Below are 27,108 nucleotides of genomic sequence, written 5' to 3'. Positions count from 1 at the left end.
AAGAGTTGAACACAATGTGAAGAATTCATTTTCTTCCTTGTTTAGGAATCTGGTAACATTTCTGCAACCTATGCCTAAACTTACATTCACTGGATTTAGAAAATAAGGTGAAATTAGTCCTCAGATAAAAGGAAAATTACTGGAGGAAAAAAAAAAAAGTTTGAAAGGGATATCTCAGTCTTAGTTTAAGTTTACCAAGAAATCTAGTTTAAAACAAAGAAATGTGGGTAAAATGCTGAACTGCTTCAAGAATGTAATTTCACTGTATTCAGGGATACAAACAAGAAAGGCTAGCTGAGTGGAGGGATCATTGATCAATGGATTAATTGTCTGGGTGACTGATTTTAGTTATCTGGGTTCCAGCTGTGCTCTGTTAACTTTTTTATTTATTTTTATTTTTTTTTCCTCAGCAGACAGATGGTCTGGTCCATCTTGGAGCTGAAGGAATTGTACTTGGCCTATTAAGTGAAGAAAACATTTCCAAAGAGGGAAGTAGGGATGTGGGAAAGGAGCAGACATAGGTCAAATAAAAGGCAACTTTTATATTTGGTGTGTGAAGTGCTGAAGTTTACAGAGAAAGAACAGGAAGTAAAGAAACCAGAGGCTTAATCTGGAGTAACCAAAAAGCATCCTGAGAGCTAACTTTATAAACATTATAAGATGTTAATAGATTCACTACCACAGTGGTTTTTTGTTTGTTTTTTGTTTGTTTGTTTGTTTCAAAAGTTAAGAGAATGAAACATTTTTCCTGTTTATTACAAGTAGCATCCACAGACTAAAGAAAGGCTAAAGGGACCTCTGCTGACTAGAGATAGATCCAAAACAAGCCCCACATTAAATCCTTTTGAAATGCTGGGAAATATAGATCACACTGAAAACTACTGCTTCATTTTGTTAATGGATGAAACCTTACTCTTACAACTAAGCTTCTGAGCTGTTTGGTAATGTTTGAAGTTCAAGTTAAGTGATCAAACTCAGTGATCAAAGGGGCTCTTTCCTTGGTTTAATATTAAACCCATGAGCCATTCATTATTTTTCTTTCTATGTTGAGGGGTATCAGCTGTAGAGATTTCCTTATTCCTGTGAGGAAACTCTGCTACACACCTGAAAAGATGAAATACTCTATGAACAACTCCAGCAGAGATAAAAGAAACCTCCCCGCCCAACATTCATTTTTATTTACACTCAAGGGTGACTGGCTTATCCCCAGCTTCTTATTGAACTGCAAAGTCCAGACTGAAGGAGTCCAGGATTGTTAGCAGTAGATAGGTTCTGCAAACAAGGTAGTTTGTTTGTGTTTATGTTTCTGCCTAAAGAATTTTTGTGTGCATTTACATTTCACACCTGAATGCGGGTGTAGGAGAACTTTCACTTAAATTTTCAGTCATGAGGGAAATACAAGTTAAGAGGACTAAAAGCCTGATGCAATGTGGAAAGTAGCAGCTTCTAATCCAAGCTGTTTTCTGAAGCTGCTAGAGAGAGTAGCTGAGATTTGATTTTGTTTAAATAAATCTTGCATTGGTTCTGGAACTTAGAAGCATCAAAACACAACTCAAGTGGCTAAAGAAGAAATATAGGTATTATGATTAAAAACAAAATGTAAACTTCTCAATATTTTAATGATACCAGATCACTGTTTGAGAAAGACTTCCTGTAAAGAAACTTTCTTATCTTGGAGGGGAGGGTTAAAGTAGCATTAAATCAGGTTGGTCAAGCAACAAATGGACAACAATAGAGTGAATGGTCATGATACCCACAAGCTGAGACATTATTTGTTTTTATTCAAGATTTAAAAGGTAAAAGTTTTATAGCTTAATTATGCCTATCCCCCCAAACAAAATAATAAAATAAAAATCAAGTTATAAATAAATAAATAAAACAAAATAGAAAATATGCAGAACTGTGAACATTGCCAAGCTGAGAGAAAAGGCTCTGAGAGAAGGCTCAATTTGAAAGGAATCGCTCTGGGGCAAAAATATACAACAGGAAAAAACAAAAAGGGTTATTGAATCTCAAAATGCTGCAACTGTAAGAACACTGCCAAATTTGCCCTTTATCTGGGCATGGCTACTCCTGAGGCAAATTTACATTAAGTTTTGTTCATTGAAGTTGCTTACTCAGCAAAGGGGCTCTGTGGGTGGGCTCACATGTCCTAATGAGTGTTGACCTGTATCATCCCTAACAGGGAAAGGGTTTTTGTCTGTTGTCCAATGATGTAATAGCTGTTCAAAAATCCCTCATTACTCTCAGGTGAGGGAGGAAATGTTGCAGCATGTTCTGTGATTTGCAGGTGGCCCTAGCACCTGTTAAATTGCAGGGAAGGAGTGTGCACTTAATATAGCACCATTGAGCAGAGTCTCTTCGGAGCTGGGGGCCCAGCTTTGGTTACTGGAAAATTTATCAGCCTTTCTCCTGTTCTATGACTGCACATAACAGGACAGACGACTTGAAGACCAGTGAATTTACTGGTCAGTCAAACAGGGCACATAATGTTGTGAAGGAAAAGATAGGCTGAGACTTCCCTGTGTATAAATAGGTAAGGTGTATCTCTAGCTAAATGTCTCTGATTAATGTGCTTGGGTGGGCAAAAATTTCAAGTGACCTGTTTAGTGACCAAGCCCTGCTAACTTTAGACACTTAAAATAAAGCACAGTTTCTCCAGGCCTGACACTAAACAACAGAGAGAAAAAAGTACTTCAAGAGGAAAATCTGTTCCACCTGAAATCTAAAAAGCCATACAGTGATCTCTATTTTTTTTTTTTTAATGGGCTATGTCTGTAATGAGGACAAACAGGCTCATAACCTGAGATCTTCTGCTAAAGTGCCTGGAATCAAGGAGATGTGCCACTGCAAGCACATATACAAATTACTGTCTGCTGTCGTCAGCTCTGCTCAGCAAAATGATTTTTCTTGCTTATATTGTGCTGTCTGCTTTTTCTAGTATGAATTTCATATTATTTTCTCCTTGACTTTCCCAAGGTAAATAAGCCTCTTAAGTCCTTTTAGATTAGCTCTCTGTTAGGAGTCTTTCGGTTTAATAGACTGCACATTTGATTATAATGTTATTCCATCCTTCTTCCAGATTGTAATGAAAAGAGCTGGCAGAACTACCCACAGTTTAAGAGCCTAACTCCTTCAACGACCAGGCTTTGCTTGTAGTCACTCCTGACTTTTGTCAATTTTTAAGTGATCTGCCTGCAATCGTCCACAGTAGGTGTCTGCCTCAGGCTCATTTTTTTTTTCCAAATGTCATAGAAAAAAAATAAAAATCAATTTCTCAGAATATATTTGTATACCCTTGTTTTGGTAATATACATTGTTTTCTACATATTGAGGGGGAAAAAACAATAATTCAGTGAATATTTCTAATTGTTTATAAATTGGAGCAAGACCTGACATTTCATGAGGTCTTGTTCTGAGTTTAGAGATACATTGTGCTGTCCTCATTAAAGTGTACATGGATTTGGCAGAGTTATAAGCCTCTGACTGGACATGTTCAGTAGATAAGTGTTAGCATTTGGGTGCCAGACCCCTGGTATATTTTGTGTGCATGGCAACGGGGAGCACTCCAGGCCTTTCTCTGCCATTAGGTCTGTCCAGGGCAGCAGGGTGCAGGGAAGAAGGGTGCTTGCTAGGAGCAAAGCTGGTGAGACCAACTGACCTGTTCTGCTGGTGCTCAGGAGAAGCACATTAGAAGACTCTACTCAACCAGACAGGGCCTGGACATGGCCTCAAGCCATGTCTAAGGCTCAGGCCAACTATCACTCTTCCCAGCATTGTCCAGGCACCATTTTAGTGGTTATCACAGTCTACGGTCACCAAAAGACAGCTTATATACTGCCACTATAATTCTTACATACAGGAATGGGTGTACAGACATGAGACACTGCACATCTGGGTATAAAAAGGTTCCCTGGTCTGCTTTACTGCTTATTTTGGCATAGCCTGGGAATCTGCTTTTAATGCCTGATGAATGGAAATCTGGATCAGACTGTATATTTTTTAGTTTAATATTTTTCTTCTTTGTTTATATATTGTTACGCTTAATTTCCATGTTTCTCTCCTTGCCTTCTTAGAAATCTGTCAGCACATTTGCATGTCTCTCATCTTTCAGTAATGTCACCACGATGACACTTGTCACTGTTAGTTGTAATTACCGTCAAATACAGTGAGTTTGGTTAATTCTTCTATGCTCTTAACATTGTATGACTTTCTCCTGCTGAATTGCAACCTAGAGCTTCTAGGGAAAAAAAATAAGAAGTAGAAAGCAGAAAAATAAACCTATGGCAGAGAGTGAACAGGCAGATGAACAAACAAACAAAGAACAACAATAAAAACAAACAGCTTTAAAAAAATACTTAGTGAAATAATAATAATAAAGAGTGAATTAATGTTGGCTCAACTGTGGCAGTCTATTTGTCAACTTACTGTACTAACAAATAAAACAAAGGCCAAGAGTTGACTTGACAAGAGGACTAGCTAGAAAGAGGTACAACCAAATAACTGAATGAATTGCATATTAAAATCTTCTTACACATCTGGAGCCCGACCGTATTTACGTTTAATAAATGCATGAATGGAAGAACAAGAAAAATTTCTTCTCTGCAAAGTTTTTACCACTTTCAGCATCATCTTCAACATAGCATATGAATAGCTTTCATAAGTAATTTTTAACCTTTTATTCCCCACACATATATTTTCTGGACACAAATTCCTTATAAATGTGATGTTTTGGAAGTTTAGAGCATTCTGAGAATTCATTCAGACATTTTGATTGTTTATGTTTTAACGAATGCTCACAATTATTTTTGTTGTTTTTACACACAATATTTTATCATGAAATACATCATTTTTGCACTATGGCTTACAGCACTGTAGCTATATATCTTCTGATGTCTTTAATTTGGATTAGTCCACAGTACTTTGTATCATATATATACATATGACCTGATCTAACTTTACATTCTAGTTTCTTTTTTTTTTTTTTTTTAGTTAAGCATCTGAGCTTTTCTCTTTGCATTTATTTGAAAACAACAGATATTATTACTATTATTATTGTTATTATTTACATTTTAGCTTTTATTTCAAATAAGCTTTCTATTTTGCCAAAGAGCTGATTCCTGTTAGGAACTGATTGCCTCCATCTAAATTCTGGGCACTTTCATTTCACCATGAACTGACAGGAGAAATGGAGAAATGAACTGAGACACTAGCATTTTAGTATCTCAGATGACTTAAGGTAATCTAAGTCCTGCTGTCTTATCTACAGGCCTCATACAATACTGCATCAACACAAAGGGTATTTCAGGTCCAAGGCTCTGCAGGAATGATTTTGTTAAAATAACAGAAGTTGCAATCCTACGTAGAAAACATTAAAAAAATCATAATAATCAGAGTTCTTCTCAGGCTCAGTCATTTAACAAGGGGCAATGATCAGCTTCCACATCCCTCCTGAGCATTTTTCTTCTAGGCTGCCACTGCCCCCTCTTCTCTGTCTCCAACTTGACATGGGTGACTTGCCTCCCACACTTCTGTACTGGGTCTGGCTGGGATGGAGTTAACTTTCCCGGCAGCAGCCCATACAGTGCTGTTCTCTGCACTTGTAGCTAGAACAGCCCTGTTATCACACCAGTGTTGTGTTTATTGCTGAGCAGTGCTGGCACAGCACCAGTATTCCTTCCAAACCCCCAGAGCCAGCAGGATGGGGGGTGGGCAAGAAGTGGAGAGGGGACATCACCAGGGCAGCTGCCCTAAACCAACCAAAGGGATATTCCATGCCATATGGTGTCACACTCAGCAAGAAAAGGTGGGAAAGGGGAAGGAGAGGGGGGCTTGTTATGAAGACATCTGTCCTCCCAACGTGGCTGAACATTGTTCGTTGATGGGAAGCAGAGAATATTTTTTTTTTCCTCTCTCTGTGCTTCCATGTGGGCTTTGCTTGTTTTTCCCTCTTCCTTTTTCCTTTAACTAAATTATCCCTATCTCAACCCATGAGCCTTTTTTTTTTTTTTTTTTTTTTTTTCCCCAGTGTACTTTCTTCTCCTCCCCTGCCTTCTTTGAAGGAGGGCTAGTGAGAGAGCAATTGTAGTAGAGTTTGACTGCCCAGCAGGTTAAAGCCACCACAACTTTCCACCTCTACATGCAGTCAGCTCCACACAGAGACTTCTCTCATGGTCTGCTGCTGTAGCCCTTTGTAATCAAATAACTCATTTCTAAATGCTTCATTCACTGAGCTAATGCTAAGTATTTTCTTGCTTTCAAATGCCAAAGGTGAAAAACACTGATGGTAATAGAGGATACGACTTCCAGCACATAGATTGAAAACTCTAAACCATTTAGAAACAAATTTGCAGCCACTAGCACATGTCTGGAGGTGTGAAGTGTCTGGATTATCGACCTACTTCCCCTTCAGCACTCTGCATGCAAACACCACCCACAGATAAACCGTTTGGTAAGATGTTCTTTGGACACAGGCTCAAGCTACAGCCCTGAGCAACAGGAGATTTGTCCACAAGCAGCACTTGCAAGCCTACTCTTCAGGAGTTGGTCACGTTAAAGTTTTTTTTTTTTTTTTTTTTTTTTTTCTTCAGACAATGTCTGTTTCTAGCAAAAAAAATCATGAGAAAAAGGATCTACACATGAAATTCTACTGTTCCGTCCTTCTTTCCTGACATTTGTCATTTCCTGGATGCTTTGGGAGTTCAGGAACTCAGTGGTTCTCTGCAGATCTGTGTGAGCTTAGGTGTCAGTCTGCTTCTAGCAAGCAGCTGCTGAAGACAGTTCCTGCCTTGAGTTTTTATCTTTTCCTAACCTGCCTGTTCCCAGGCTTAGCAATGCAGCTGTACAGCTCAGAGCTGTGACCAACTAGAATTTTCAGAGGAAATAAACCCTGGTGCTCCTTCACCTCAGGATGTATACACAAGATGCTGAATGAACTGAGTGCACTGCTATTATCTTTCTACAGGCTTTCTGACAGCCTTACAATTAACTAGGTCTTCCTATGTATAAAGTGAATAGCCCAAAACAGCCCTGTGTTTCTCATAACCACATCTCAATTTCTACTTACATTTCTTCAGAAGAGAAAAGGCACTGGATGATGTCTGCAGCCCCTTCCAGCACATCTAAGTATTTTGCAAACCCCGTGGTGTGCTCTTGCTGGTCAAACACAAATCCTATTCTATAAACTTGTCTACAGATCTTGGAATCCCACTGCCCTCAGTCAGGATACAGATACACTAAAGAAAAATTCCCCTTCTTCTCATTTTAATTTCTGTTTATTACTGACATAAGCATTAGCTTGTAATGGGGAATATACTTAAAAATTAACAATCACTGATATATTGTAGCTCTACCAGGATATGTTTTCCATGGTAAAGGAAATTTGAAAGCTACATTACCAAATTTGAAATGGGTGAATAGTGATTAAAATAAAAACAGGCAAGAGATGGGGACAGGAACATTGTCCTAGGCATTTGTGACTGTAATTGCCACTGAAGTCAACCAAAGCATATTACCCTTCAGTACTAAGGAGCAGGACTGCTATATCCAAGCATACTCTGAAAAAGTCCCCACTAATTATAGTATTAGAAATGATTCAATCCAGAAAAATCTTAAATCAAATAAGATGATGCAAGGGCCCGTTCAAGAACCAATGTGGAAAGCTGCAGTATAATAAGCAAGTTGCATTTCATTATAACATATTTCATTTACCTATTTACTGACTCCATGATTACATGCCTTTCAATTCATTTTCATATTGTTAATAGGTCACCTTATTTCACAGTGGCCTTTCATGCTGGCACTGGCTCCTTTGTGAAGCATAGTACTCCACATCCTGTACTTCAAATCCCTCCTGATAACCCTCTATTGCCATTGTTTCCTAAGAAAAACTCCTTGATGAAATAAAACTATTCATAGGAATTTCTGTGAACAGGAATGGCAAACATTAAATAAACAGAAACCTCTGTTAGTGCCTTTGTTCATAGGGTAGGAGTCTAAGTTTACTGAAGTTTGTGACTTTTTCCATTGACTACTTATTTCTTCTTCAGAAGCATGTATGCATATATTTAAATTCCAGACAACATGATACCAGTTGGAGGACTGATTTACCCAGACTCGTAGATCATCTCAAGTCCATTGTTATCAGTGGAGTTATACCTTGTGTACAAGATGTAACAGCAGCTCTAAGAAATCTTTTCCTCAAAAACTTCTCTCTCTCTTAATTGATTCAATGGTTGGCAAAATTTTCAAAGTTAGTTTGCTGTTACAGTTTCCAGATAACAACACATTAACATGTTGGATAACTGCTTGGATAACAACACATTAACATCTGTTTACAAATGGAGGATTATAAAATCTCAACACATTAAGGACACTATTGCATCTAACTAACACGTGTACTTGGAGAACTGTGCTCATAGAGAAGTATTTGTACTGGGAAAAAAAATCACCTATCAGGAGAGAAGTGAGCTGTACTGGCAAAAAAGAAAACTTAACTACTACTTTACTGGAGGTTTTAGCAACTTACTTAAAGCTCATAACTCTACCTTCTCCCTGTGCATGCTAAACACAGCCATACCTGCAAAAGACTGTATCACAAACCTGGTCTCAGTATGTAACTGTCACAACATAGCTTCTTTTCAGAAGGCGGCATTTGAGACTTACAGACATACAGCTGTATAGCAAAATGTTGTTAGTTGCAGAGGATGAGACTATAGCCTATTGAAAGGAATGCACTAAAAAATAGGGGATATTCCATCCTTAGACAGAAAATGCATAGTCTGCAACTTACGTGGGACTAAGCTTCAGATTGAGAAACATCCCATGGAGCTCTGGAATGCTGGGGCACATTCATTTAACACGTCCAGCAGCCTTCCAGTTATCCTACATAGCATGTTTAGTTCTCAGATGTCATAACTAAAGAATAGGATTATCTCACAGGTCTTCTGTCATTTTTGCCAGCCCATTAGGGCCATCTTGCATGCCCCAATGAACACTTCAGGCAAAATGTACTTATTTGTAGGCACGGGAATCCCACTCTGTTGGTGCACTCAGTGACATCTGGTGTACAACATTTAGGTGGTGAGACACTGGAACAGGTTGCCCAGAGAAGCTATGGATACCTCATCTTTGGAGGTGTTGAAAGTCAGGACAGGGCTTTGAGCAACCTAATCAGTGAAACATGTCAGGGCTGTTGTCCATGTCCGTTCAATGTCTGTGGCAGGGGGTTTGGAACTAGATAGTCTTCAAAGGTCCTTACCGACTCAAAATATTCTATTCTTTTATGATACTTTGTGTGAGCAAATAAACTAAGCCCTTTTAACAATATCTTAAGAATTCTTCAAGGATTAATCATGTTTTAAATAATATGGCTTGTTATTAATATTGCCTTAGTTTACAGAAGCTTCAAGAAATTGTTAAACTTGCTCACAACAACTTAGAATATTGCACTTTAAGTCAAGACAGTTAAATAAGATCAGTCTAATTCAGTGAATCTTTTTAAGCAACCTTTCATCTTTGGCTGCTCTGCCAATAATGGACCTTATGGCCCAGCACCTAGTCTTACAAGGTATGACATTTACATGTCTCAGTTTCTGTTTAAGATAACAGAGAAAGCACATGGCTGCTACATGTCTAAATGTCATATTTAGGTTTCTCCATTGGAAAAAAAAGTTTTTTTTTTTTTTTCTTCATGAAAATAGTCCTATTAAAAAAAATCTAGATATCATTTGCCCCTTAATCTTGAAAAACAGTTAGATATAGTATCAGTAGATTCCTTTCAGAAGTTAGGGTTAGTTGTTGAAGCAATTTTCTCTACGTAAAAACTCCTTGAAAGTTACATTATTATAGTTACAATTATATTGTATCTTCAATTAAAGGTAAAATCATTCCAAAATTTTAATGACAGATCTCTGTAAGTCAAATAAATGTTACACCATTATGAAGTAAGCTAAAGTGAAATATGAACATTAAAACTGAAATTTTACTTAAAGTCAGAAACTTAATGTACACATGTGTACATCTGCAGAAATGGTCAGGGCTTCTGTATCTGCCACTCCCTAAAGCCTATGTGAGCTGCAGCCTATTTAATATGTTTGACCACCTGAATAGCACCTCAGGTCATGGACCAAAAGCCCTTCACCGTAGGTATCGTATGAACACTAAGTAGAAAAACAGCTCTGAACATAATAAATACAAACTATCTGCACATAGTTTGGAGATGTTGCATTAAGGGTAGGGCTTTTGAGTTAAGTTATAAAGGGTTACCAAAGAATCAAAGGAAATCATTATAGGCACGGGAAGTAAGAAGAAAACTTTTCACCTCTATAGTTAGAATTGAGTACAAAACAAGAACAGTTTGATTTAGTTAACTAAAAGGTACAGAAGTTCAACTGAGGTCTGCCTGTAGAAAGGTATCAAATTAGGCACATTGACTTGACATATTTGAAGTAATACAGTTTTATATTAGTTACTATGGAATACAAGAAGAGATTTACCTTGGCATTGTAATCATGGTACAATTCCAACACAAAGATCCAAAAATATCCTTGTTATTTGTGATCTAATATTTAAAAAGGGGACAAAATTTATCCCTAATAGACTAGCCACAAATCTCCTAAAAGCTATGAAAAGTATCATCACTGAAATCTCTTCTTTTTGCTAAGTTTATGAAAAATTTGACTTTGTATTTCTTTTGTTAAATATTTGTATTCCGTTATTTTTAATTAATATGCTGTATTGTTTGGACTTTTATTCTGTAATCTGCTTACTGTTTTGAGTGAACATTTTATTATCAAATGAGAAAAGTATTGTATTTATAGAACTGGTTCCTGAAAATTCTTTCATTCCATGCTTGTTTGGGAATCAACAGTGTGTTCAACATCTCTGAAAATTATGTGGATTCAGATAAGTGTTACAAAGTCTATTCTAAAGTAACTTGTCCAGAGTCACTCAATAAAGCAATAGCATATTTACAGTTATTGTCATGCACGCTTTTTTCTCTACAATCTTCTGAGTATTATAGATTCTGATTCAGATTCAGGTCTCTACCTGCAAAGACTTGCATTTAAAAAATCACAACTCTTGATTTTTAGTCACCTAGAACATATGTAAGAAGCCTATTTTTCAAAGTAATAATGACAGTTAAAAGGAACAGAGAAATATCATGAAAAAAGCTGTATTCCAAACCTTGTAATATAATTTAAATAATAAGCTTTAAGTGAAAAATATAAGCTATAGCTACTCACCTACGATGAGTCAGAAAACTACCACTGACATGTCCTGAGCCATCCATTGGGGTTGGACATGACATTCCTTCCGTCTTCACTGATTTCCAGGAGAACTGTGAGCCATTTAGGTACCCATCCTTTTGCCTTTTGGCAGCTAGAGGACACCCTGATGCACTGCGATGGGATGCATATTTTCCAGTTATATGACCCTGACCATCACAACCAGGAACTGGACATCTGGATAGCAGATAGATGAGATAAACTTATTGTCTTGCCATCATATACCTGGTAGCCTCTACAACAAAGTCAAAATAAACCCAACATGAAATTAAAAGAACAATCATGCACTGTGGTCTTAAAAATGTTCAAGATACCCTTTAGTGAGTAAAACTACACAGAACTTTACTAATTAAAAAAGAAAATAAAATTGTTCTTTGATAAACAATAAGGAGGCTAGCCAGCAGATGAGGTCACAGATTTTGATATCATGCAATAGCAACAAAAGGAGTGAGATATATGTTTGAATTGTCTGTGTTCATTACAGTAAATATCACACTGGAATTAAAATGGTGGCTGCTGAGCTCGACTCAGTAAGGAAATTGCCCGTAAATAATCTCTAAGCACTTAGTATTATTCTTGTTACGTTTTAAGTATGTGTATGGAATCTAAAGAAGACTTGTCTGAAGTCATTAAAATGTTAGATATAAACAGAGTTAGGTATAAGGAGATCCATTTCTGCACTGAAAGGACGTTGCCAGATTAAAAAATCAGGAATCAGATTATGAGATAATATGAAATCATAGTGCCTACTACCTCAGAAATGTGGAGTACCTTTAAACACTCTCTGAATTGGAAAGATCATAACAAATTATGTGCTACAGCCTAAAGAGATCAAAGAAGGCAGTTCCATATTCATCTGTTATTTGGGAATCCCTCATGCATTTTCCCTGTATACTTCCAAAAAACAAATAACCATGGTCAGAAGGAAGAAGTTAAAATCTTCAAAGTGAAATGCTTAATGAAAACAATTCAGTAAGAATGCCACTACATAGCACATGTCAAAACAAGGCTGGTGACTTCATTGTTTGTCCTGCACTACAATATTGCTATTGAGTATCATATCCTTGGCTAGAATAAATCAGCACAGATCCCTGATTTGAAGTTCAGTCACTGAAGTCAATGGGGCCAGTGCAGAATTCCTTAGTATTTAGAGAGCTTTATATTTTTCTTAAGCAAAACTATTTCAAACCTAAACCATCTGCTCTCGGATAGCTATAAAACAATAGATTTTGTCTTAAAAGCTGTATATGTGACCTGTTATACAACGTATGAAGGTCCTTTGACAATATTTGTTCTCACCTAATAGGTTCTTGGTCTTCTTTGTCTTCCTTGCTTTGTGCTATCCTGATTCCACTTTTCTTCGCTCGCGGACAGCCTGAAAGACTGATTGAAAGAAAATATTTTAAACAATTTCTCATTTTGGGGTACGGTCTACAATGGATACACGTTCTATAATAAAAACTGGCAGAATGTGTAATCCTGTCCCGTTTCCAAAATCAAAGCTCAGTAGTTTAAACAGGGAGAGTTGCAGTATACAGCCACGAGGGGGAATCCGAGTATCTCGGTTTGTGATGGCAGGACAGGACTGCAAGCGCTGCGCAGGCCACACACGAGCAGTTCCCGAGAAAGCAGAGAATGCTGCTCTTAAACTCTCCGCCTAATAGTCCTTCCAGCTGACTCAGCAGCAGCAGTGGCAGCTTTGAAAGGAGTAGAAGGCCAGTGTTTCAGTGCTGAGAGGCATCACATCCTCTGTTATGTCTGAGAGAGAGAAAAAGAGGCTCAAAAACCAGGCGTCTTTGGATCTCTTAGTAGGAAGAAAGATTTCTCTAGGGGACACATTAGAAACACTATCAAACCTCTAAAGCATCATGTAAGAATGCTATAGAAAGGTTGAATTAAAAATATGCCAGAGCTCAGAGCTGTACAGTGCCTTCCTGGGAAAGAGTTTAAGTGCTCAGAACACATCCAGACAAAAAGATTTAGTAGAGACAAATCTATATGTTAGGCCAACCAATGTTACTTTTAAGTAGACACTGAGAATGTCATTTTTACTACTAAAGATGGAAAAAGATCTACCTATTCCAGGATCTTACAAGTTCAACTTTTGGACATAAAGAGTGTAATAGAAACTGCTTAGTAGACTTGACAATGACTGTTATAGATATTCAATGACATGAAGGGATTTTTTTTTTTTTTTTAAGTGGCTGCTATCCCTGTTGAGGACACAGAAATGTCTATCCAAAACCCATGACCTGTGCTCTATTTAAATGTTATTTCCATCTTAACATATGAACAGATAAAAAGAAACCCATTGGTAAGAGCAACACATTCAAAATTACTGAGATGAAAGACAAAGTAGTGTTACAAAAATTTGCCTCAGAGAAAGAAATAAACTAAATAAGGTTTTTGTTTCCAGCATGACAAAATGTATTTCAGTGTTGTATAGTAGGTCCTGTCTTCAGGAGGAAGAGACAGAAACAGTGGCAGCAAAAAAAAAAAAAAAAAAAAAAAAAAAATTATTTTGTCTTAAGACTAGAGAGGACTCTGTGGAACAAGTAGTGAAAAGGTGATGCAATCATGGATGAAGTTCTGTGTTGGTAAATAAAAAATAAGCCATGGTCAAAAATGAGACTTTACATGCTGTAAAGACATAAATAAGTCAGATGGCATGGCTACATCTATAGTGGTAAACAGAAGGGGCCTAGAACTATTGTCTTGACCCAAGACGAGCATGGTCACGTCCACACAGCTAAACTTTCTCTGTAAAACAGGACAGCCACACCCATACAGCTTTGATAGAATGATCTGGATCCAATGGAGCTCCAAGTCATTCCTCAGAACTGCCTGCGAGATTTTCACTGGCCATAGGTCAGTACCATGTCAGGAAACGTTCTAACAATTTAATAGTGTTGGCAACTCCACTGCCTTTGTGTAGGACCAACAGAGTAACCTGTGCTCTTGCCCCATTTCATTTCCTAATACAAATGTAGCTGATCATTTCCTTTTTAAAGAAAGGTACTGCTACTCTGTGTACAAACTAAATCTCATAAATCCTATGCCATTTAAAATAGTTTTATTTGAAAATTATAATGTCATAATCTGTAAAAGACCAAAGGCAAGAGGAAAAGAGTCTAATGGATTTAGAATAAGAGGAAGCAGGCTAAATTGGTTCATTGACCCACATATAACCTGGACTGCAGAAAGTGAAGGGGAGAGGATGGGAGTTATGTATATCCCTAGATAATATGCAAAACTAGTTTTACACACTGTGTGAGAATTAGCAGGTTTCACATCCAAAAACTAAATAGTTAATAGAAATGCCTTAGAGAGCAATACTTTTTTAGTAGATGTACAGATGGGTATGCTTGCAGATTATGACATTTTCATAACAAAATCTGATGAAGAATTTCTGCTTTGACTAACGATTTAATGCTTTCACATATTAAATCAATTCAATTATCACCTATTTGTTGGTATTATGATGCATCATCTTTTTGCAATAGATCTTTCTATTCTGGCATTATGATTTATTAGAAAATTCTAAGACTTTTCAGATCTTCTAAACAGACATTTCCACCAGACAGCTTCTGAGGATATGATTAATTCATTTTTCCTCTGACAGCAGATTCACCAAGAAAACATATGTCAGGGATGAGCCTTCACTTTAAATTTTTTATCCTGTGATAACCAAAAACTATTACTTCATTTTGGTATCAGTTTAATTCCTCATCTATGAAGACAAAAAACGAGAGAAGTTCAGCGATAGTATATGCCAGTATAACATCTTGCATACATTGAACGTCTGTGTGGAACTGCAGAAAGTTATGGCAGGGTTAAATCTGCCTTTATGTATGTTATGCATTCAGCCATTTTAAATACAAATGATACTTAGACATCATGACAGCCATTTAGGAGAGAAGTTTATCATTCATTTACTTCTGAAACTGAGAGTGTTGTAAGTGTATCAAATACAAATAAAAATGTTAACTCAGATGCAAGAAGAGATAAATGCTAATTTTCAGCGTGGGAATTAACTGTGGAAGTACTGTGGGGTCTTTCACACTCAACGATTCCAGATTTAGGCTACTGGTTTGCTGCCCTTTTAAAGACGGTGCCTTTTGCCAGCCTCACCAGTTTAGAGAGTGACCTTGACAAACATCATGAACTGAACAGTGTGGGGCTGCCTTGGTTTAAATGCGGCAGGTCTCCCAGGGCAACACCAGCAATTTTAAGCAAAAATGGTGTACTCCTTCCCTAGTTCTGTGTCAGCATTCCTGTGCCTGAAGGCAGTCAATGACCTGGGACTGCTAGAGGCATTTGGAAGAGAAATCAAGGCCTACTCTGCTGACTTATGTGGCCAATACAGAAATGGTGGTGCTTCAAAAGGTGATGTATAAATCCCAATGGACTGGACAAATTCCAGATACTTTGTTCTGCAGTATTACTTTTTATATCTTTATAGTACTGAGTATGGTGCATAGTCAAATGAAAACTTGATCCAGCACTCATCTACAATTAAAGAACATAGGAATTCAGAGATTAAACTAGGTAACACCATCTAGCTCATGGTCCAGTCCTAGAGTAGTCAATAGACAATGTCCAGGGAAAGAATTTTAAAAACAAGCAGGCATGCAATGATACTCCCCTGCTAACCTTGCCAGCTTTTAGATTTCTTCTGTTTGTGACACTTTGGCTTCTCTACTACTTTGTACTGAATCTTCGCTGTCCTGCCTGTTTCTGGTTAATAGTTAACTAAACACTAAATAGTTAACCAAACACTAAACAGCTTCCTAAAATAGCAAAGTTCAGGCATATCTACACTAAACATAGCATTGGTAGAGGTACGAGCTGATAAATCCATGCATAATTAAATGTAGCTATAAATTTGACCTTAAACTACTTTGAAAGTGTGATTTTATCTCCTACATTGCATAAGTGCTTTTAAAAATACATCATCTTCTTTACAATGTTATTTGTACTCTTGATGGTTCTGTGTGTTTAACAGAAAATTGAGATCAATCATTTTGTGATCAATCATTTTTACAGCTTGTAAAGGTATGGCACATTTCTAATGTCTATGCTATTTATCTTTTGACTTTAAACTGTTGCTTATACTGGAAATACATTTAAACTGGAAGTATGTGTATTGACTAGTTATAGGCAATTGTAAACCTAGGGACTTGGTGAACCAAGCAAACATCCAGACTCAACAGCATAATATGCATGGGAGAAAAGAGCCTTTACTAAGAGAGGTGGATTACACTATTATTCTTCGATTAAATAGTGGATAACTATCTGCAAAATATAGTGGAGCTCTTCTCTACTGATTTATAGTTGTCAAATACCCACAAGAGCATTGCTAATTACACAGCACGTGGAACATTACCTCTACTGTGGTACCACAGTAATTCATTTGGGGTTACCAGCAATACCTTAATTAGTAAATGTGAATCTTTCTTTGGTCCTTGTTAAAGATCACAGTTATAGTTTAGACAGTCAAGATAACACCTTTTATCCATAAATTTCTCTTTCTATTCTTCTGACTTAACATAGTTATATACAACACACTGTGATTTAAAAGCAAGCCCAACTATTCTGAAATATATTGACAAGACTAGTGCATATTAGATGCAAGAGGTGTTTTTTTTCACTCTGTTTAACACTGATAAGACTTCAGCTGGGAGAGGAGTAAAAAAAAATGAGCTTCATTTCACACTTTAAGAAATAACGAGAGAGTCAGAAGAGATTGACAAGAGCAATCAGGAAAAATATGCAGAAAAAAAATGCAGGAACAGAATTTTAGTCCAGAGAAAGTAAGACTGAGGAGAATGGTGAAGTTATTCAGAATGTAAGGCAACAGAAACTTATGAATGTTGAATTGTTTCTCTGGGCTAACAGAGAAGGGAGAAAAAAAAATACGCATTAATTTTTTACAAAGATTTTGCTAGAAAAAAAATCTTCCTGCCTATTTGGGTAGTGAGCTATGCCGAAACTGAGGAATGTTATTCATTTTATGTAGAATGAGTTAGATCAATGTATGGCTATGTAGAGCACTCAATCCTACTTCGGTGCTGAGAGAGAGAAGAGAGGTCTGTTGAAGTCCCTCCTAGCCCTGTGGTTGTTTGATTTCAAGAATAAAAAAGATCTCTTTACATACCTTCGATGTGAAGCATAATTTCCAGTAATATGCCCAGAGCCATCACACCCAGGGGTGGGACACCTACAATAAAAATGTAAAAGATATAAAGCAGTGTTACTGACAGGAAAGATATAGCTGCCCATTTTATATTAAAAACAATATATATATATATTTAATTGACTCGATAATTTTTTCCACAGGTGCCTGCCTTGGGGAACTCCAGCCATTGCTAAACCTGAGCTTAATTCCACACCAGGGACAAACATACTTTCTCATTCATAAAATGTTTCTATTAACTACTCATCATCTGCCCATTCAAACACTTTCTGGATACCTCTTGTATCACCAGACTACTGGAGACTTCCAGCAGCAGCCTGACAACCCCACGCTACCAGAAATGAGTAGGGTTGACAGCAAATGGAATACGCCCAAGATGTATTCTTAAGTAATGGCTAACATTACAAGTAAGCCATTTTGTTTTCCAGTAAGGATCTTGCTCTAATCCCACCACACAGTGTCATGAACATTGGTGTATCTTTGTAGACACCCTGCCACCTCTCCATGAGATGAAGAAAATGCCTAAGGAAAAGGAAATGTACAGACGGGGAGGTAAAGATGTCTTCTTGCATAGAAATGGTAACCCACTTGGCATTCCCATCAAGCAAACAGATACACTCATCAGTGGAATTTCTAATAGTTGAATGACAGTAGAGTCATCAAAGAAAATGCCTGTTTTTCTCTACATTGTGAAGATGATTGTGATCACTACAGAATAAGCTAAATTATAATGCTAAGTATAGTCATTAGCTGGTATTTGAACTTCTACACTAAATCACAGAAAAGACAAAAGAAGAATTAATTATACTCATTTTAATGAACTGTCAAATGCTATATGAATTCCGAAACCTCATTTTTCCTGAGCCTCAGTTTTGATTTTTAGCCGTGCAATAAACCTCATTTCAAAGAAAACATTCTAATTTAAAAAGCATGTGCACAATCTCCAGATGTGTATTCTGAAACAAGAGATTTCCATAACATTGAGTTCAATGATTATTTGAATCCAAAAGTCATTCAGACTTTGGCTTTCACCCTTTAGTTACATGTGAGCTTTCCTCAAAGTTGGTACATACTGGTAAAGTGCTTTCATGGAGGTTTCTTCAAACACTTGGATGTTTCTTAAAATCAGGAATTCAAGCAACCTGGAATTCAGTGCAATGGGGCTTTCATATTCCATTAGGCTGGTCTTTTGCTCTTTAAATCTAATAAGCATTACCTACTTCTGAGGAGCTCAGCAGGGCCAAATCTCAAACACAATTAATGCAACCCTGAAAGAGATAAGCTAAACTGGAATTTGTTAAATAGAGTTCTCACATGGTGTTCTTCTGGACCAGTTCAGTTACTCTATAGAAAACAAAAATGCATTAATGCTTCAAGGATGTAAGCTGGTAAAACCACTGGGATTCACTGGATCACTTTCTATAAGTTTCTAGAAGATTCTCTTCTACATAACAAATCCTGTGTGCTTTGGATAAGGAATCTAAACAACATCCTTAGGGTAATTCTCCTTTTCTCTTGTGGTATGTGCTTACTTCACTTATAGTAAGCCTTTGCCACAATGGCACTTTATTACTACATCTTAGCACAGGACCAAGTATAATAAACCCATGATCTTGACTAGAAAGTATAAGTACTACTGTGAGTCTTTGTGAGTCTTAATATGTAAAAACCAACAGACATGCTGACATCACACATTAATCTTTCTGCTTGTAGAAAGATTAAAAAAAAAAAAAAAAGATTTGCTGTTTCTTCTCACATAACTAGGTAAAAATATGGTGAACAAGTCATAGTTCTTACCTGTATAGCCCTTTCCATTAATTCTTTACAGTGGCTAGCCCAAATTTTTGAATATAGGTTGACTAGTACTTTAAGTTAAAAAATAAATGGGGGGAGTCTTATGTTGAGATTCTTACATTTTAAATGTTACATATATATAGATATTTGGATGGTTTTCTTATGGCATTTTGTTAGACCTATAGAGAGAAGATCCACTGCTTCTTTTGCGTTTTTCTTTTTGTTTGGTTGTTTCTTTTTGTTTGTTTTTTAATCACAAGTATCTTCAGTGATCTACAAAACTTATTTCCTACTTCCATCAAGACCAGATACATCACTGAAGCCTGGCTGAAGCCTCTAAAGATATTATATCAAAAGATATGGGAATAAAAATTAATTAATGAATTTCCTAAACTTTGACTCTAAGTGTCCATTGCTTTTAAATGAATAAAGGAGAGCAAGAAGCTATTAGACTGCTCCTTTGCAGTTTCTCTGAGGTACTACAAGGATTCCTTTTTTATGAACACATACTGTTTGAAGCCTTCATTTTCATCCACATACTCTTCAAGCCTTTCGAGAATAAGCTATTATCAAAACAGCACAATGGTTTTCTCATGTTTTCCAAGACTTTTGCTACAGGCAGGCATGATTAATAGTGTCTTAACACAGAGGATTTGTAAGATATACCAGTATAACTGATCAATCAGTCTCAAGATGATACCATTACACCTCAACCATTTGGACACTTACACAATTTAAAAACTAGGCTATTTCTGCGTCATTCGGAAAAAAAAAAAAAAAAGGAAGCAACTGATATAAAAGAAGAAACCACTTGCTGTAAATTTGAAGTGAGAATCTTCAGAAATGGCTCTGTACAGTTCACACCAGTTTAAAATCATATTTTTGATTAAACTAGGACAGATTTTTATATAGGCGTGGATTTTAGAAAGACATTTCAGATTTTGGTTTCAGCACTACAATAATGGTTTTCTAGTCTCATAAGCTGATCTTGACCTAAATGTACAATATGAAATGAGAGTTTAGTGAAGTTGATAAACATTTTAAAATCCTGAAACATTTCTATTTGTTCATGTTTCTATTCTGTGGGAAGTGCTTATAACCACTGTGAAATATGAGATGCTGATATGAAACAGTCTGTTTCAACTACGAAGTTACTACAATATTTATTTGCTATCCTAAATAGATTAGATAAGGAGACAACTACAAGTCCCTGTAACATTAGAATTGTGGGTCTGGATTTTCAGAATACCTTATCATACATAGAACTTGCATATACTCTACTACTTTGATATCAACTACTAAATACCTGTGGATATTTGACTTAGGAGATTGTACATGCTGGCAACAGTGCCTGAAAAATATGAGTACAAGTGCTTATAGAGGCAAGTGATATGAGACCCATTGAAAATGAATGCTGTAGTAAGTGGAAGAAAGAGATATACAGTTTCCTCAATTACTTAAAGTGAAGGTAATTTGGCAGAATCAGAAGCTTACTTGTGGACTCTAATAGCTTATTGCAGCAAAGGAAATACTTTAGTACTGCAAAGAGTGAAGTGACAAAAGGACTTCTCTTTGAGTGAAGTTCAGACTGTATAACACTGGCACTTTACACAAAATCAGGGCATCCAGAAAAAGAGCTTGTCAGTGATGGGGAATGCAGTCAGCACTGCCTTGATGTCTCATTCAGTTCACAGAACATCCCAGAGAAGCTTTTGTAGGAACATAAGCATGAGCAGAAAGCAGGAAACACAGCAGAACAGCAACAGCTGCAGCAGCTGCATTCAGTATTGGGTTTAGATTCAATAGCAGGAATAAAGAAAAGGTGAAAAACAAAATGAGATAAATAAACTTAAGCTCCATCACTCATTCTTCACAGAAAAAAGAACTGAAAGTGTGCAGCAATTAACAAAGGCTTCCAGACAATTGAAAGACTTAAGGAGGTTGCTGGGACTGTGGAGGAAATGGATGCAATGCCCAAATGGGTTCTGAGAGGGCTTTTCCAAATGCCAATGCTTAAAAGACTCGATGCAAGCTCAGCTCAGAAGAAAAAACAGCTTACCTCAGTACAGAAGACTACAAATAAAATATGCATTTAAACTTATATTCCCAGGTTTTTATTTAGATATAGGAGCTATATAAGTTGATGCGCAACTTGCATATTTAAATAACTTATAGATCAGCTAGCATGAAAACAGAAAAGTTGTTACACAAAGGTGTTAAGACAGGACAGAAGTAGTTTTTTCCTTCTTGTTGTGTATATCTTTGGTTGACTTACTTTTAAGATTGATTTTAATATATAAATTACTCTAAAATTCCAATAAAACAGAGATATAGTAACCTGTAATATAAATTCATATAAATAATATATAAATAATATATTTTTTCTCCTGTCAAATTTTTACCACAAATTACAATGGCTTTTCAGAATCAGAAGGATTGTACTTCCCTTGTTAGAAAGACAGAGCTCATAGAATTTTTTTTCAGTACATGCAGTCTGAGCATAGCCCATAGCCTGAGCTCAGGCTTAGGTTTGGCTCAAGCTCAGGCTTCGTCTCTCTAAGAAACACCTTTGTTACTGAGATTCAGCAACACAGTGAATTCTGTTTCCATCTCAGTCAAATCTTGTCTTCAGAGTTTGGCCAGTTTATATAATATATAAATCGAAATGGAAATCTGGATGAGAATTATACAAGCCCAAATTCAGCACACACCACCCAAACAAAAGTTAGGTCACATGATTATTTTTCACTAGTAGGGTGATAATGTTTAATTTAAACATCAGAGACAATTCTAGCAGCTGTAACCATATACCTTTTTGTCTCCTTTCCCTCAGTCTCTTTCCCTTCAACCACTCTTCTATGGCCTGCGCCAAGCCCTCTTCCTCATCACACCAGACGGTCATTTCAGCCTCACTGCCCTTATCAATAAGGCCAGTTCACCTGGTTTCCACTATGGAAAGGACATGTTATCTAGTTAGGCTGTAGTTTTAACATGAATTGGCAGATTTGTATATTATCTCTGTACTTGTTTTTAGCTATAGCTTTCTGGGATTAGTAATAGCACTCAGTGGACACTCTATAGACACTCTACAAATAAGAAATAAAACAGTCACTAATAAAGATGAAGAGTATTGCCAATAATGGCTATGGCAAATTCCTTCTCTACTGGTTTTGTACTGAGGATGCTTGATTTCTTAGAACTGAAATTAAGCCATCATTTTTTCTCACAACTAATGATGCCAAAGCCATCAGATGGCTATTCTTTCTAGGACCTATCACCAAACTATACTAGGATTCTATTGCGATGGGTAGATAATATATATCTTTTATAACCTATTACTAGTATATAATGTAATCAGTTCTAAAGTTTGATGTTATTATTATTATTTTTTTTGGTGTGTTTTACACCACTTTGCATCTACTGCATTGTGGATCCAATCTTCCCTTGAGCCTTAAGTAACTACCATACCTACCATATGTAAACGAATACATAGAATATTTATCCTATAAATTAGTCAGTACATATTAAAACTGATGTAGCTAGCAACCCAAAAGAAAAATCCTATTGAATTGAGATGGGGAATAAACCAGTAAGTTGTACAAAATTCAGAATGGCCTTTTAGAATGTGCCCACACTGCAAAGAATTGGAATTTAACAGAAAATTATATCTTCCCCATAGTTTTATTTTAACCATGCTGTCAATCTCTATAGTATAGATGTGACTTTTCTGTTGAAGACTCAGAAAGCCTAGAGAAATATAATTGTTCTGTGGGATTTTTTTTTTCATAGCAGAAATGTAGAATTTTTTATTGTCTGGTGGTTTTCATGTATTTTGAAATTCTGTTTTATTTGACTGAATCACCAGGAATGGAATTCATAGGTTGGGAGGCTGCGGAAGACAGACACAATAATACTTTGCATTTCTATCTTCTATATGAAGATCTGAAAGTATTTTACAAACATTAATGGATAAAATCTCACAATAGTGCTTTGATGAAGGAACGGATTTAGCAGACAACAAAACTGGGGCTACAGAGGCTAAATGACTACACCGAAGGGGGGAAAACAGGCTAGAAGATATTCTTATTCACTGCTCTGTTTGCAGCTATAAAGTCATATCTCCTCTGAAAACTACATATAGATTCATAAACAAATATTGTTCTTTCTAGTCGGGTAGTCCAGAAAAAAAAAAAAAAAAAAAAAAGTTACAAAAGTAGAACTGCAAAAGGATACTGTGTTTGCAGTTCCCTGAACTGAATGTGTGAGGAATGAGTAAAAAAGGAACTGAACAAGAAAAGGAAGGGATGAAAAGCTTTGTCAAATGAAGAAGAAACAGAGTTTGGTATAAGGTCTGGTAAGTTTATGGTATGTCTATGCCTCTACAAACTTGAGTGCTTTTAAAAAAAGAATATGTGCAGCTCTTGATAAACAAGTCCCATGTTTGACTCCAAAGAGGCAAAGAGATACCATAATAATCTGACTCTTTCCTACACCACACACCACTGACCTGCATAGAGGACTCCAGGGAAGAGGAGAGATGATAAATAGAGCTGTGCAGTCCTCAGCGGAAACTTTTAGGCCATGGGTGTGTCAGTAACAGTCAGGGTTTTGGCTACTGTTATGAAAACTCCTACTTAGTAGGAACTGGATTGTAAACAGCAACTCATTTTGCATTACCTTCTGAGCAGAGTAACTCTGCCAGTAAGTACTGTCCTAGATATTGCTGTGAAGGCAGTATGTACAGATGTATAAATCTCTGAATCTTATTTTCTGTCTCAGGCACTGTGGTAGATTATCAAACTCAAATTAAGCATGTGAAGTGGGAACGTTGATGATTCCTTTCCTCAAGAAGCCACAGAAAAGGACAGTGTCTGTTGTAACTCCAGCAGGAACACAGATGCTTTTCCACTTTTACCCTGTTGTTCTACTTTAGTGTTGTTACTTCCATTCACTGCCTAGACAGAAACCTCTACCTATACAATCTATTTGCAGTGAAAAACTGTTAAAACTGTTCTGCTAGGATGGATTTATTTTCTCTTAATTTTCCTCAATAAGCCTGCACATCCCACATACTTTTATCACTTCTTCTTTTTCACATTTTCCACATGTTTTTCTTTCCTGATGACTTTCTCGTCATTTTCAATCCTTTCCATTCAGTGGAACAGGGACTTCCATTTAAACTTTTGTCTCCAGTTTGCTTTACATCTGTATTCCTCCCCAGTGTTTTTCTTCTAATTTTACTTCTGCCTTTCCAGATCCTTTTCACAAAATCTCAGAATCACCAGAATGGTTGAGGTTGGAAGGACCTCTGGAGATCACCTGGTCCACCGCCCCCCCCCCTTCCCCAAACAAGGGCCACCCAGCAGCAGGTTGCCCAGGACCATGTCCAGGTGGGTTTTGAAGATCTCCAGGAGAAGGACTCCACAACCTCTCTGGGCAGCCTGTGCCAGTGATCCATCACCTGCACAGCACATAAGTGCTGCCTAGTTTTTCAGATGGCACCTTTTGTGTTCCACTTTGTACCCACAGCCTCTTGTCTTGTCACTGGGCACCACTGAAAAGAACCTGGCTCTGTCTCTTTGCACTCTCCATTTTCTTCCTCACTGTCATTTCTTGTCATTTTTTCAAATTTATTTTTCTCCCTTTTACATTTTTCTTCTCTGTCCCCTTTGGCTGTTGTCTTCATTTTCTGTTCCTCCCTCATCCTTTCCTCCTTTCATAACTCTAAAACCTTGAAGTTGACAGTTCTTTATTCCTTTCCTCCTCTTTGTTGTTTCCTTCTATTATCTATCTTCACTCATCACCCTCCTGTCGTCCTGCTCTTTTCTCCCAGCTTGTTTTTATCTTTCCCTTAGTCTGCATCGCATGTGGCCCTCTTACATAGGTGAAATGAATGGGTACACATTGCATCTTTGTGTGGGGGAGAAATCGCTCTGAGTGGTGGAAACCTTAACACTGAATTTCTTGACTGCCAAGACACAATGAGTCACTTTCTTCCACTCTTCTGTTTTCATTAAAGTCCCTGCAAGCTTTATCATTGGCTTCAAGGGAACACAACAATCTAGCACTGGGTGCTCCTGAAAATTACATTCGCAGCTCATTTGAAGCTTATTTACATTGGTTCAAGAGGAGACAAAAACTCTGTGGGACAGGTATGCAGATAATGGATAATCTCAGGGACCTTGAGTCTATGATTTCATATTCCGGGCAAAACCTATGATCTACTCCTCACAAATATACCTAAGAAAGCATGTGAAGTTAAACACTTATAAATATCAAAGTTTCACAAAGATGCGTTGTAAGCAAAAATAAAAGGAAGTTAATTAGATTCATATGTTAATTAGTTCCTTGTATTCAGCCTAACAAGAAGGAGCACTTAATCACACATATTAGTTTTAGCAAAAGTGCTAAATGCTACTTTTTCATATGTAAAATACCGCTAACATTTCTTACATAGAATACTGACATGAAAGTCCTTATTGCAGGTAATAAGGAAATTTAAAATAAATAAATAAATAAATAAAATGCCAAACCCCCAAACCATAACAGATATAAAGGAAGACAATTTGAAGAAAGGACAACAGAGGCCGTCCTCGTTCCCCTATCCCCCATCCCCTGTCAATTGTGTTAGTATGGCAAATGAATTAATTGAGTAAAAATCTATTTTATCATTTGTTCACAGGGACCGGATCCAGTGCAGTTCCAATGAATGGTCAAGAGATTCAGGGAATCCAGTCAGGATCACTCCTGGTGGGGTACTACCATGCCCTCTCAGAAGACATCGAGAGACGTTCAGGTTGGAATCGGAAAGACATGGCATGGAATGACTTGTTGTTACCACTTTCATTGTACCGTCTTTCTATCCGTAAGGGAATGATGCCAGGCCTATGGAGCTAGTCCAGGCATGAGACTAAAATAATTTTGGCTCAGAGGGTTCATGGAGTAATTTCAGTCATTTCTATCTCTGCTGAGAGATTGCTCTGTCTCTCTCTTTGCCTCTATAAATCCCCAGCAATTGAACAGTTCTAAACTGGGGATGGCAGCATACTCTCCTCCTTAGGTAAAATTAATTAATTCCTTGACTTTTTGCATGTATAATTTTGTGTCCTTAGCTCCTGGTACTATCTGCATTGCATTTCTGCATTTTTTGAACTGTGTGGGGTTGTGAAAGAACATGATATGCTTATTAATTAAACTGAAATCCATTTTCCTATAAGCAGACTAAAATGCATCATGCTGGCATTTAAAATATCACTGTGCACTCGCATGCACAGATACACATGATGCTTTTAAATTAATTATATTGCCTCAGAAAAAATACTTCTGTGCTTTCAGTTACCACCTCTGAGTGCTGCCTGTTCTGCTAGCAGTCAGGACTTCCCAGCCTCTCTGCAGCAAGTGCCATGATGTGCTGCCCGCTGTTCTCACATCTAGCAGCAGCATATACTGCCTAACATGCCAGCTGCCAAAGGCATGGTAAGTGCCTAATGTGAAATCACTTCTGTGCACTACCCAGGGGGTGTTCCGTTCACAGAAGCTGCCAGGGGGAAGCTGTGAATCAGCTCTCTCCCTGGGCACCTTGCCCACGCTTTCTCTCCTGCCAGCATCGCCTGCCTTGGAGGCAGCACTGGCCAGCTGCACATCCCATCCCTGCAACAGCGAGCACTTCCTGGCACCAGGGATGAATCAGTTCCAACATATGCAAATTCAAATGTTCATTTCCAAACACCTCATGCTTTGAAAAAGCTTCATTTTTATAGTGAAGGAATAACACAAAATTATAGAGGCATGGAGAAAAATACAATAGGAGATAGCCTTAAGACAACACAT

At 37.2% G+C, this 27,108-nt stretch overlaps 1 protein-coding gene across 1 annotated transcript in view; it reads right to left on the bottom strand.

Moving 5' to 3' along the window:
• MYT1L (myelin transcription factor 1 like) overlaps positions 1-27,108 on the bottom strand; it is a 319,918-nt gene that overhangs the window by 13,617 nt on the left and 279,193 nt on the right. The window contains 3 exon segments of the mRNA XM_040552858.1: positions 11,247-11,465; positions 12,588-12,671; positions 17,446-17,508. Of these exon segments, the coding sequence (XP_040408792.1) occupies positions 11,247-11,465; positions 12,588-12,671; positions 17,446-17,508 (366 nt within the window).

Source organism: Cygnus olor, chromosome 3, assembly GCF_009769625.2.
Source record: "Cygnus olor isolate bCygOlo1 chromosome 3, bCygOlo1.pri.v2, whole genome shotgun sequence".
Taxonomy (NCBI): domain Eukaryota; kingdom Metazoa; phylum Chordata; class Aves; order Anseriformes; family Anatidae; genus Cygnus; species Cygnus olor.
This window is presented reverse-complemented; position numbering and strand designations above follow the sequence as displayed.